The 12,915-nt window shown below is 47.9% G+C and overlaps 1 protein-coding gene across 3 annotated transcripts in view; it reads right to left on the minus strand.

The window, feature by feature from the left end:
• The window catches only part of GAS7 (growth arrest specific 7), a 282,047-nt gene that overhangs the window by 41,547 nt on the left and 227,585 nt on the right, over positions 1 to 12,915 (minus strand). For all 3 annotated transcript variants that reach the window (XM_007522665.3, XM_016188358.2, XM_007522673.3), the window contains one exon: positions 1,837 to 1,890. In XM_007522665.3, coding sequence (XP_007522727.2) covers positions 1,837 to 1,890 — 54 coding nt within the window. The remainder of the gene's footprint in view (positions 1 to 1,836; positions 1,891 to 12,915) is intronic.

The following is a 12,915-nucleotide window of genomic DNA, read 5'->3' on the forward strand; positions in this document are numbered from 1 at the left end:
CCTTTCAAATACCATCATCCTTAAGACCTCTCCTTGTTTTTTATCATTTCAGGGAACTTGGGGTTGGGGGAATGGGGCATTTTGGCGACAATTTGAAAATGAGAACTATGCCTTGGGAAGTCTGCCCATGTCCGGCCTGGATTCGATCCAACTTCAGTGAAGAGAAAGCTGCTGCTCTTATCCAGGTCCACACAGGCTGGGCTACCCTGGCCAGCCGTGAGAGGCCAACTTTCACACGGAGGCACAGGGAACTGAGCCAGTGCTGAGCCCAGGAACTCAAGTCCCCTCCTCAGGGCGCTCTGCTACTGGGTCAGAGCACAGAACCGAATTCTAGGCTTCCCAGTTGTGCCGACTCACGTACTGCTCTGGGCTTCCCTCTTCTCAACCATAAGTGGGAGGATGAGAAAGTCACTGTGTCAGGCCCTGTAGCCAGTTGAGCACAGACTCAAGGGAGACCGTAAAGCACCCCTACAGAATGACCTTCTGCTATCTCCCCACTTTTTGTTTGTCTTTGCCATCCATCACCAGAGCTTTGCTGCTCTGAGCTGACTTTTTCAGATTGAGAGACAGAGAAAGGGAAAGATATCACAGCACCAAAGCTTCCTCTAATGTGTCTGGGGGGGGGTCAGACTCAAAACCTGGAGCACATGCATAGGTGCACTCTCCAGATTAACTCTGTAGCTGGCCCCCATTTCACAGATGTGCACACTGAGACAATAAGGAGGCAGACAGGCGCTGTCCTAAGCCACTGCCCAGTTTACAGTTGTGGTAGCTCACACCCAACCTCAGAGTCCAGGTTCACTATCATCATGCTGCCTTGAGCCTCCTCAATGAGTGCAGAATTAAGTGACCACCCACACGCCACGTGGGCAGAAGACATGCACATAGAAGCTGCCGTGACTATTACTGCTGTTGCTAGTGTTTGCCTCACTTCTATCTTCCAGAGCAGGTTTTTCTGTCTGGGTGGACCAGGCAGGTGCACCCACACTTAGCTTCACCTCTGGAAGGTGGTCAGAAAAAGCTCAGAACTGCGTGTGAAGAAGTCCAAGAGAGTAAACCCCCCATCACTGCCACCCCCAGCACTGTTATTCTTGCATCAAAAATAAACTGAGAACTATATATTTTTTTTCATGTTTCCAAGTCCCTGGCTGTAGCGGCAGTTAGCCAGCCTGTTTGCTTGCTCAGAACAGGTACTGCTGTCCAATGCCTGCTTCCTCCCCAGCTCCAGCACAGGACAGGTGGGAGAGGGAGACTCCTCAGCCTCCATGTGGGGTGGGTTAGGGGGGGACTTGGCAGGCTTTTGGAAGAGTCCTGGGAGGAGGGTTGGCCATTCAACACAGAGGCTGCCTTCTTCCCATCAAGGAACTCCCCAGAGCTCTATTCTTAGGACGTTTTCCCTTGCTTCTAACTTTGACATCTCCCTGAAGTTACCCTGTACAGCAGCAACCCTGCCGTGGCTGTAATTTACACATCAGATCACTCTCACACAGAGCACAGTCCACCCCCTCCATCCCACTCCTGCACGCGTACCTTCCCCCTGCCCGCCCTGCAAAAAATGGCTCCCGCATCCTCCCAGCCACCATCCTTCCACGGGCTCCCAGGACAGACAAACTAAAATGTGAGGGTGACAAGAGAATGGGAGGAGGGGGCCAGGGGTGGGGGTGAGGGAGAGGCAAACTTCAGCGAAATCCAAAGCCAGTCAGGAACTTCCCGGGATTCCAGGCTGGGCATCCACTTCCAAGAAGAAGCAGTCTGCATTGCTATGGCAACAGTGGCCAGAAAGCACCAGCCTGCTTCCTGACCTGACCTGTGAGCACTCTGCAGGGAGCCACTTACCGTGATGGTGCTCTCCTTGTTCTGCTTTCTGCCTGGTGACGAGGGTCCCAGGTTCTGGGGAGAGAAACAAGACACATCATCAAAGCTGTTCTCCATATTGGACATCCCCCCCCCCCCCCGCCAAACCCCCACTCAGGAATCCCTGACGCTGGAGTGACTGGTTTAAACGCCCCGTGCGGGGGGGGGGGGGGGATTCAGAGAGACTCAGGCTGCTATTTAACTCCTTAACTCCTAAGTCACCATATTCTGGGAGCAGGTAGACAGGAGGACCCCTGAGTTCATGCTGCTCCTCTGTCTGGCTTTTGAGCATGAAGCAGAGGAAACCCTAGCAGGGCTTGGAGGGAAGAGCTCCAGACCAGCTCTGCTCCCTCTTCTCCCAGTCTGTGATTGGGGAGTTAACCCCTCAGCTGCCCCCTGCTGGTGAGAGCTTCCACTTGCTGCCTGCTGTCAGAACCTGCACAAGCCACCCAGGAGCAGAGAGTTAAGAAGACCGGCAGGTCACCACCTCCTGGCATCAAGGATTCAGGATTTGGAACATGACATCTCATCTGGGAGTCCCCTGGGTCCCGCCTAGCAAACTCTAAATGTGCCACAAGGTGACTGGCTACCTCTGTGATTTGCTGCTCCCTCGACTATGACATCCAGGAGGGATTTCTCAGCCAAGTTGCCTCAGCCAGCTTTTTTTTAATTATTTTTTTAAATATTTATTTGTTTCCTTTTTGTTGCCCTTTTTTATTGTTGTTGTAGTTATTATTGTTTTTGTTGATGTTGTTGCTGTTGGATAAGACAGAGAGAAATGGAGAGAGGAGGGGAAGACAGAGAGGGGGAGAGAAAGAGAGACACCTGCAGACTTGCTTCACTGACTGTGAAGCGACTCTCCTGCAGGTGGGGAGCTGGGGGCTCTAACCGGTATCCTTATGTTGGGGTCCTTGCGCCTTGCACCATGTGCGCTTAAGCTGCTGCGCTACTACCTGACTCCCTCTCAGTCAGCTTTTGAACTGCCTCTTTCCGTCTTTCCACCTCTGGCAAGAACAGTATAGTCCCAAGTGCCTCTGGGCACACAATTCATTAGCAGATTGTCCCAGTCTTAGCCCTGTTCTTGTGTGAAAGTTAAGGCAAGGCATGAAAAAAATGCACATTTTCCCCCCAATGAATTTACCATCCTAAAGGGAAGTTTTTGTTGTCCTACTATTAGTACTTTAAAAATATATATTTATTATTGGATAGAGACAGAGATAAATTAACAGGGGAGAGGGAGGTAGAAAGGGAAAGAGACAGAGAGAGACACCTGCTGCCCTGCTTCAGCACTCATGAAGCCTCCTCCCTGCAGGGGCTTGAACCCGGGTCCTTGCGCACTTGTGTGCGCTTAACCAGGTGCACTACCGACTGGCCCCTATTAGCACTTTTTTAATTCCAGTGGTGCCCAGGTAGAATGTGAGATGCCCACTCCTGTCCTAGGTCACACACTCACTGGGTGCTCCTTCTGTGTGTCCCGGCGTTGGTTCATGGTCTTTCTCTTCAGAGTGTAAGGAAGTGGCTGTCATAACTTTACATAACTCTTTTTAAAGATCCCTCCAAATCACAGAGGACTTTTTCAACGAGCCTCAATGGAACCAGCAGCTACCAACCAACCCCTTGGCCAGGCCCTGGGACAGCACTGCACTGGACTCCCATGTAGGCCAAGCTTCTGGGGTGGGGTGGGGAGTCTGCTCCTGTCAACCAGGCAAAACTGAGAGTGTGATACAGTTCCTGCTCATGGACTCCTTTTCATATTTATTTATTTATTTTAGCCTCCAGGGTTACTGCTGGGGCTTGGTGACTGTGCTAGGAATCCACTGCTCCTGGAGGCCATTTTTCCCCTTTTGTTGCCCTTGTTGTTTATTGTTGTTGTTATTATTGTTGCTGTTTATTTGCTTATTTATTTTACAATTTTTAATCTTTATTTATTTGATAGTCACTGCCAGAAATTGAGAGGAAAGGGGGTGATAGAGAGAGACAGAGAGACACCTGCAGCACTGCTTCACCACTCATGAAGCTTTTCCCCTGCAGATGGGGACCGGGTCTCGAACCTGGGTCCTTGTGCACTGCAAAATGTGCGCTCAACCAGGTGCGCCACCACCCAGGCCCTGTTTATTTATTTATTTATTTTTTACTGTCACAAAGATTATTGCTGGGACTCAGTACCAGTGCTATGAATCTACTGGTCCTGGTGGCCATTTTTCCCCCCATTTTATTGAATAAGACAGAGAGAAATTGAGAGAAGAGAGGAAGATGGAGAGGGAGAGATAAAGAGAGACACCTGCAGACCTGCTTTGCTGCTTCTGAAGCATACCCCCTGCAGGGGGGGAGCTGGGGGTTCGATCCCAGGTCCTTGCATGAGTCCTTGCGCTTTGTACTATGTGCACTTAACTGGATGTACTGCTGCCTGGCCCTTGATTCTTTATTTCTGTACTCCTGCACAGAACCGCTGGAGCTGGCAGTGAAGCCAACTAATCACGACCCAGTCCTTCAACTGTCAGGCTCCAAGGGACTTACTTCTTCTATAGACCCCCAGATAAGGAAAAGAACACACAAGCTTTAAGCCTCTGTTACCTCATCTGTTAGCAAGGGCCTGTCTGGAGTGGATGAGAACTGATGGAGAAATTTGCCTCAAGTCCCTGTCACACCTCCCAGTGTTTCTAATCCTGCAGGTGGGTCAGTCAGCGGCTCTGATGCAGCATCTGAGGAATATTCTAACATTTTCCTGAAGTGCCTGCCCTTACTACTGATGACGGCTCCCCTAGCAGCCCCAGCAGGATCTGGGGGAGGTTGAGCTCATGGCCAATTACAGCTTCCTTAGATGTCTTTTATGGCATCGACTCATCCACTTTGTCCTCCCCAAGCTCATCTCTGCCCTGGGCACTTGTTCCAGTTGGGGCATCTGGGAGAAAGAGGGGAAGAGGCTGGAGAGAGCAAGTGCTCAGATGCCATTTTCCAAGGAGCAGAGCAAGGTGCAGAGTTCTCTCATAGGCTCTCATCAGGGGCACTGACTGAGCAAGTGGGTGCTCCGCTTGGGAAGAGGAAGGAAGGAACAGCTTTCGGGTGCTTTGGGATGGTGTCTTCAGGCTGCAGGAAGCTCCTTGTTACAGATGGGAACTGCTACCACCATAGTCTCCCATTCCAACCCAGGAGGAGGACAACCGGTGCTCTGCTTTGGCAATGGCGTTCAAGTCTACATAACAGTGCTGAAGCTGACAGTGATGAGGAGAAGAATGAGGAGGATAAGCACTGGAGAAAGGAAATTCTTGCCCCTGGGGACCAGGTGGTGGCACAGCAGGCTGAGCACACACATTGTCATGAGCAAGGACCCAGGTTCAAGCCCTCACTTCCCGCTTGCAAGGGGGGAGCTCCACAAACAATGAAGAAAGTCTATAGGTATATTTCGCTCTTCCTCTTTCTCTCTCCCTCCCCATCTCAATTTCTTTGTCCTAGCAAATAAAACAGAAAGAAGAAAAAGAAAAGAAAGAAAGCTTCCAGGAGCAGTGGATTTGTAGTGCTAGCACCAAACTCTAGTGATAACCTTGGTGGAAGAAAAAGAGAAAAAATAAAAAAAGAAAGAAAGAAAGTTCCTGCCCCCTGAATGCTTTCAATCAGGCAAGAGCCATGCTAGGCATCTGGCATTCTAAAATCTCATCTAGTCTTCACAATCCAAGCAAATTGGAGGTGCCGTCTCCATTTTACAGACGATGAGACCAAACCTGGCAGAAACAAGTTTGTCTATGGTCACAAGACAAGTAAAAGCAAATTAAGAGCAGAAATTGGAACTAGAGCCTGAATAGCTGATCCATCTTACACCATTTCCCCATTTCTTTGAGATTTGGGACAAACTTCTCTTGCAAGTGTCTCTGTAGAGACCAAAAAAAAAAAAATCACCAAAGTCCACAGTGCTGTGGAATAAAACTGGACACAGAGGTAATCCTCCTCCCTATAACTTGGGTCTAGATAGGAGTTTAAGACACAGGGGTGGAGGTAAGGATTCTTAGTGGAGTGCCAGCCCCAGCCCCGCCCTGTCTCTGTTTTAGAAGCTGTGCAGTTTCAGTCAGTGCCCAGCAGGGTGGGGGTGTTACAGGCTTTTCTAGGTAGTCTCAAGCTCTGTTTGTTTTTTTTTTTTTTGCTTCTAACGCATGCCAATCATGCCAGTATTATATATGTAAGTATAGATCATATATATGCATCATACATACCATGGTACTCTACTGAAAGGACTCAGAAAGAATGACATCTCAGTTGCAGTAAGAATACAAAATGAGTTTCTATCCAGCGGAGAAGCAATCACAGAAGCCAGACCTTCCACCTTCTGCACCCCAGAAAGTATTTTGGTCCATAGACCCAGAGGGATAAAGAATAGCGATACTTGCAGTGGAGAGGATGGGACATGGAACTCTAGTGGTAGGAACTGTGGAGGATTGTACCCCTGTTATCTTACAGTCTTGTTCATCATTATTAAATCACTAATAAAAAAAAAAGAAATGGATTTCTAAATACAGACCCTACTAGTTTCAAATACCAGGAAGACCCTGGACATCTCACTTGGCTGGGAGGTAAGAAAGTATTCAAGCGATTGATGGGGTATGTGGATCCAGTCATATGTGGGACAATTTCAGTGTAGGGCTAATTCTATACTTATACCTACATCTATCTATCCATCTATCTATCTATCTATCTATCTATCTATCATCTATCTATCTATCTCTTTACATATCAAATTATTAATGCCAAAAGCTGGGTAAGAAGAGAGCATCTCATTATGGAATGATTTCTACAAAAATGTCTAAGGAGGAACCAGAGATTGGCCAACCAGTGAGATACTTGCTTTGCCATGCACACAGCCCAGGCCTGCACACAGGCACAGCACAGGAGAATGCCACGGCACCAGAGAAAGACCTCGTGCCACAGTACCTATAATACCCTCCCACTCTTTCTCTCTCTGCGTATGAAAACATCAGCATGGAGCAGAGAAATTAATGCAGGCACTAAACCCCAGTGATTTCCCCCGTCACCATCACCAAAAAAAAAAAAAGTATAAGGAATTAGAAAATCGTAAAGCTATGATTATCAAAGATGCTGAAGCACCAAGCAGAAAGATTGCCAGGAAGCTTGGCTATACCCCATCACCATCGTTACAGATCAGCGACAAGGGGGAGAAGGCACCTCTGTATAGAACTCTGGCCATCACTGTATAAACCAAAGATGTAATTCAGCATCACCTGGGGATGAGGTAACTTGGTAATGAGGGTCTCCTGACATTGTCAATAAGTCCTCAGTGGGCCCCAATTTCTTGCTCAGCTGCTAAACCTGAACCTATCAGGTCACGAATTCATATCGTCCTATAAGACAATTAACCCAGACTTATGCACCCCTCTCCCAACAAGACAATCTGAGGAAAGTCTGAAGACAAATGTGTAGGAAACAGTCCAGGGGCCAGGCAGTGGCGCACCCAGTTACGTGCACATAGTCTGAGGCACAACGACCCACGCAAAGATCCTGGCTGGGGTCCCTGTTCCCTACCTGCAGGACTATGTGTCATGACAGTGAAGCAGGTCTGCAGGTGTCTTTCTTTTCTTTTTCTTGTTTCCCTCCTTCCTTCCCCACTTCCTTTTTTCCTCCCTCCCTTCCTTCCATCCTTCCTTCTTTCCTTCCTTTCACTGTGGCTCGGTGTCTGCACTATGAATCCACTGCTCCTGGTGGCATTTTTGTTGGATAGGACAGAGAAAAAATGAGAGGAGTGGAAGACAGAGAGGGGGAGAGAAAGATAGACACCTGCAGACCTGCTTCACCACTTCATAGGGCCACCGACACCCCCCCCCCCCCGCAGGTGGGGAGCTGGGGGCTCAAACTGGGATCCTCGTGCTTCGTACTATGTGCGCTTAACCAGTGTGCCACCGCCTGGCCCTGGTGTCTATCTTTCTATTTCCTTCTCTATCTCCATGTCTCCTTGCAATTTCTCTCTGTTCTAGCCAATAAAATGGAAACAAAGATGGCTGCTAGGAGCAGCGGATTCATAGTGCTGGCAACCGAGCCCCAGTGATAACCCTGGAGGGGAAAAAAAAAATAAAGAAAAAAGAAATATAGTCCAGACTAAAAGAGACCAAAGAAATAAATTACATGCAATGGCAAATGGCAAACTATGAGATATTTAGCCACAAAGGAGGGTGTGCTGATTCTCTGTGAATGGATCTTGAAGCATTCCAAGTGAAAGAAGTCAAGAAAGAAAAGACCCTATGTATTGTGGTGTGACTCCATTTACCCGAACTGTCCAGTCAGTGGACACTGAAGGTAGATTCATGGTTACCTAATACTGAGATGGGGGGTGCTTCTCTTTGGGGTGATGAAAATGTTCTAAAATGGATTCTGATGCTCACTGCACAATTCAGGAACTATACTAAAAGCCATTTGAAACAGTGGAGTTGAATGCTATGTGAGTTGCAGCTCAACAAAGCTGTTTATTATTTTTTTAAAAATATTTTTATTGTCTTTATTTATTTACTGGATAGAGATAGCCAGGAATTGAGAGGAAGGAGGAGATAGAGAGGAAGAGAGACAGAGAGACACCTGCAGTCCTGCTTCACCACTTGTGAAGCTTTCTCCCCTGCAGGTGGGGACCATGGGCTTGAACTTGGGTCCTTGAACACTGTAATGTGTGTGCTTAACCAGGTGTACCACCACCTGGCCCCTCAGAGAAACTTTCTAGAATCAAAGGCAAAGGAAATAAGAACAATAACTCTTTTCTTTCTTTCTTTTTTTTTTTTTTTTTGCCATCAGGGCTCAGTGCTTGCAAGATAAATCCACCACTCAGAAAGGCCATTTCCCCTCTCCTTTTTAAAAAATCTGATATGAAAGAAAGAAATTGAGAGTGGAGAGGGAAATAGAGACAAAGAGAGAGACACCTGCAGACCTGCTCATGGCTCATGAAACATCTGCCTTGCAGGCGGGAAGTGGGGTGGGTAGGGCTCTAACCCACGCGCTAGTGAACGTGTTTGCTTCACTGGGTGCACCACCACTTGGCCAGCTAGAAGAAGTAGCTTTCATTGTGAAGAGCTACAAAGACTAATAAGGGTAGAAGGAATACTACAAAAGAGCCCTATAAACCTATCAATTAATTACGATAATTCAGCAAATCTTTTTTTTTCCATTTATACTCCCATCCTGTCCCCCTCAACCAGCCATTTGATTCTTTTAAAGTAATTTTCTTTAAAATGCCCGAGGTGCTGTTTTAACTGTGAATATTCCAGGGTGTGTCTCTAAGGGTGAAGGCACAATGCAAGTCAACTCGCACATTTAAGAGGATATCCGTCCAGTAGTCACATCTAATGTGTATGCCATCCATATGCAAAATACCCAATTATTCTCAAAATAAGCTGTCATGACACCTTTTCTCCCCAGGCCAGAATCTTTCCAGGTTTCTTTTTTTTAGCAAGATTTTTTAAAAAAAAATATTTATTTCTTTATTTATTCTCTTTTGTTGCCCTTTTTTTTTTATTGTCGTAGTTATTATTGATGTTATTGTTGTTGGACAGGACAGAGAGAAAATGGAGAGAGGAGGGGAAGACAGAGGCGGGGAGAGAAAGACAGACACCTGCAAACCTGCTTCACCGCTTGTGAAGGGACCGCCCCCTGCAGGTGGGGAGCCGGAGCTCGAACAAGGATCCTTATGCCGGTCCTTGCACTTTGTGCCACCTGCGCTTAACCCGCTGCGCTACCGCCCAATTCCCTCTTTCCAGGTTTCTACTCCCTCGAGCATTGGCTGCTGTCTCTCTTCAGTTTATTTTCTCTAGTCGGGCGGTAGTGCAGCGGCTTATGTGCACGTGACACAAAGCACGAGGACTGGCGTAAGGATCCCCTGGTCCCCACCTGCAGGGGAGTCGCTTCACTGGCGGTGAAACAGGTCTACAGGTCTTTCTCTCCTCCTCTCTGTCTTCCCCTCCTCTCTCCATTTCTCTCTGTCCTATCCAACAACAACAACATCAATAACAACAATAACTACTACAATGAAACAACAAAGGCAACAAAAGGAATAATATTAAAAAACAAACAAACAAACAGCTGTGTTGTGGTCCGGGAGGTGGAGCAATGGATAAAGCATTGGACTCTCAAGTGTGAGGTTCCGAGTTCAATCCCTGGCAGCAAAGAGAGAGGTCTGGTTCTTTCTCTTTCTTATCTTTCTCATTAGTTAATAAGTAAATAAAATCTTAAAAAAAAAAAACACAACAAACTCAGCTCTGTTGGGGCTTGGCAGTGGCACATCTAGTTGTGCGTGTATGAACCTGGGTCAGTGTGGAGAGAAGCAGCATTCTAGTCCAGTGAGCTACCTTGCTACCCTTTGCTCATCCCCCCCCTTTTTTTTTTACACCAGGGCACTGCTCATCTGTGGGTTATGGTGGTGTGGGGGATTGAACCTGGGATTTTGGAACCTCAGGCATGAGAGACTGCTTCCCTTTTTAAACACCCTCCTAGACCTAGTTTCTTGTCCTTACCTAGGCCACCTTGCTGCTGTCACTGTGAGGACACAAGGCAATGCTTGGCAAGTGTGGAGGGTGCATTCACAGTGGTTTTGCAAGCCCTTCTCCATGTTATCTTCTCTACTTTGCCTCTCACTCCACCACTTGTCAGGTGGGACTTGGTATAACACCTCTTTTTCTGTTTGTTTTACCAGAGTCCTGGTCAGCTCTGGCTTATAATGGTGCAGGGGATTGAACCTGGGACTTTGGAGCCTCAAACATGACAGTCTCTTTGCATAACCACTATGCTATCTACTCCTGCCCAGTACAAAAACCTCTTAATGTCCTCTACGTACTGTGAGAATAAAGCCCAGGCTCCTCACAACAGGTCTGTGCAGCCCTATTTTCTGTCCTCCCTAAATCTTTACAAGGTAGGACACTCCAGCCTCTATGGGTTTTGTTGTTCTTGTTTGAAATCCCCACTTCCCTTTCTCCAAGCCCCCCCCCCCATACTGTTCCCTCCACTTGGAATGCTGTTCTCTCTACCACCTTGTCAAGCTAAATCCTTGCTCACCTTTCCAGACTTACCATAAATATCTGTGACATTTCTACCACCACCACCACCACCACCACCAAAGTGAGGTCCTCTGTGAACACACTGCATCCAACCCTTAGCACAACCGAAACAAAGCATCCATCGATCTCATGCCTTTCTCCAGCACTTCCATCAAGGCTGGGGCTGTTATCTTTCTGGGGCTCCATGCCCGGCAAAGATGCACGTGCAACAGAACGGGCGTCCGTGAACGAGGTGGGGGGAGCATAGATGAAGCGAGATCTCAGGATGGCACCACTCTGTCCACCTTCAACTCCATTCCTCAAGGAGTTGCTCTAGTTCCCAAGCTCTCAGTTCCTCTCCCTCCCCCCATGCTTCTGTGCCCAGAGACAGTCTCCTTGGAGGAGGTAGGGTGAGGCTGGGAGTATTCCAAGGAATCTGGAACAACTGAAAGGCAGGCAGGAATCAAAGACGGGCTTCCACCACCAATAGTCGGCCCCCTGCAGGCAGGCATGTGGGGGGGGGGGCAGGCCAGGACTTTCTGTATAAAGCTCCTGATAGGCTATTATTATTAATTAATTGGGAGATATAGATGGAAAGAGACAGAGACAACTGCAAGCACTGCTCCACCATTCATGAAGCTTTCCTCTTCCAGGTGAGGGAAAATGTAATGTGTGCACTTAACCAGGAGCACCACTGCCCCCCCCCCCAGACCATTATTAATCCCCCTCACCCAGCCCAAATCCAGCACCAGGCAACCTACTCCAATGCTGCAGCTTTGAAAGTCACCACTGGGTGGCGCTAGATCACTACCACCTGTGTCCAGTTATGCAGGTCTCCTAGCTCCGGGGCAAGGAAGGGCAGGCACCCCAGAGGATGCTGAGTACCCAGCCATCCTTCCTGTTCATGAGACATGGGAGTTGTAGTGCAGAGATGAGGTATCCCCTCTGCCATCACAAGACTTTCACTTTCCTGATTATCTTGCTCCAGGAGGTGGAATTAGCAGGAAACACACACACACGCGCACACACACACACACACACGCACAGGCGCACATTCGCACATTCGCACACGCACACGCACACCCCTGAACGTGAAGAGGATGCTCCAGGCCTGATGGGTAGCCAGTTCTTTAAGTGATAAGTTCTTCCATCACCTTAGAGAACAGCACCCTAGCTTTCAGTCCTGCGATCCGGTGGACTGAGCATACTAGCTTTCTCTCCCCACGACCCACCGGATTTGGAAACTGGATGATATCTCAACTCTCAGGATTATCATCCATGAAGAATGTACTTCACCGCCTACCTGCCTAGGCCCGGGGTCTTCAGGACAGACTCTTTCCTGATATCTGCACCTTGCCTCCTTTTTAAAACAGTGCTCCTTCACCTACTTCATATGACAGTTCTCTCACTCACTCCAAAGCTAACCTTAGCAAAGCAAGGACTGCAAAAGCTGAATAAGGGCAAGAGACTGGCATACTTTAATGATGATTCTTTAGTCACTATCAGGCCACCCCATCACTGGGGCCCTATTCAGGGAGTTCTGAGATTCCCAAACAGACATGATGGGCCTAGACCTAGAATAAATCCCTTTCTCCATTGTTACTGGTCATCTCTACCAGGAACAACACAATAGACCCCTTTGTGGGCCCCCCATAGGACCTTGCCCTCAACTTGGATTAACAATGGTAGAGAATGTTCCATCCTCTGAAGGGAAGCTGGACAACATACTCTATGCTACACCTGAGGAAGATGGGTCAATATTGGGGCAGCTTGGAATGTTCCTACTCATGACCACAGAATGTGAGCTCAGATCTACAGGGATGCAGAGGTCACACAGGCTCCTAAACTGAATATGGGCCCCAGATCACATTAAATTGATGGGGTTTACAGTCAACAATATTTATACCCTTTTCTCATATTAGGGAATGATATGATCCAGCTTTCTGTTCCTTTTCCAACCATGACATCATCTCCCCAGACAGTAACAATATCACATTTCAGGCTCGGGGAAAAAAATCTGGTATAGCTACAGGTCCTTTGGAATATA

The sequence above is a fragment of the Erinaceus europaeus genome, chromosome 12, assembly GCF_950295315.1.
Source record: "Erinaceus europaeus chromosome 12, mEriEur2.1, whole genome shotgun sequence".
Taxonomy (NCBI): domain Eukaryota; kingdom Metazoa; phylum Chordata; class Mammalia; order Eulipotyphla; family Erinaceidae; genus Erinaceus; species Erinaceus europaeus.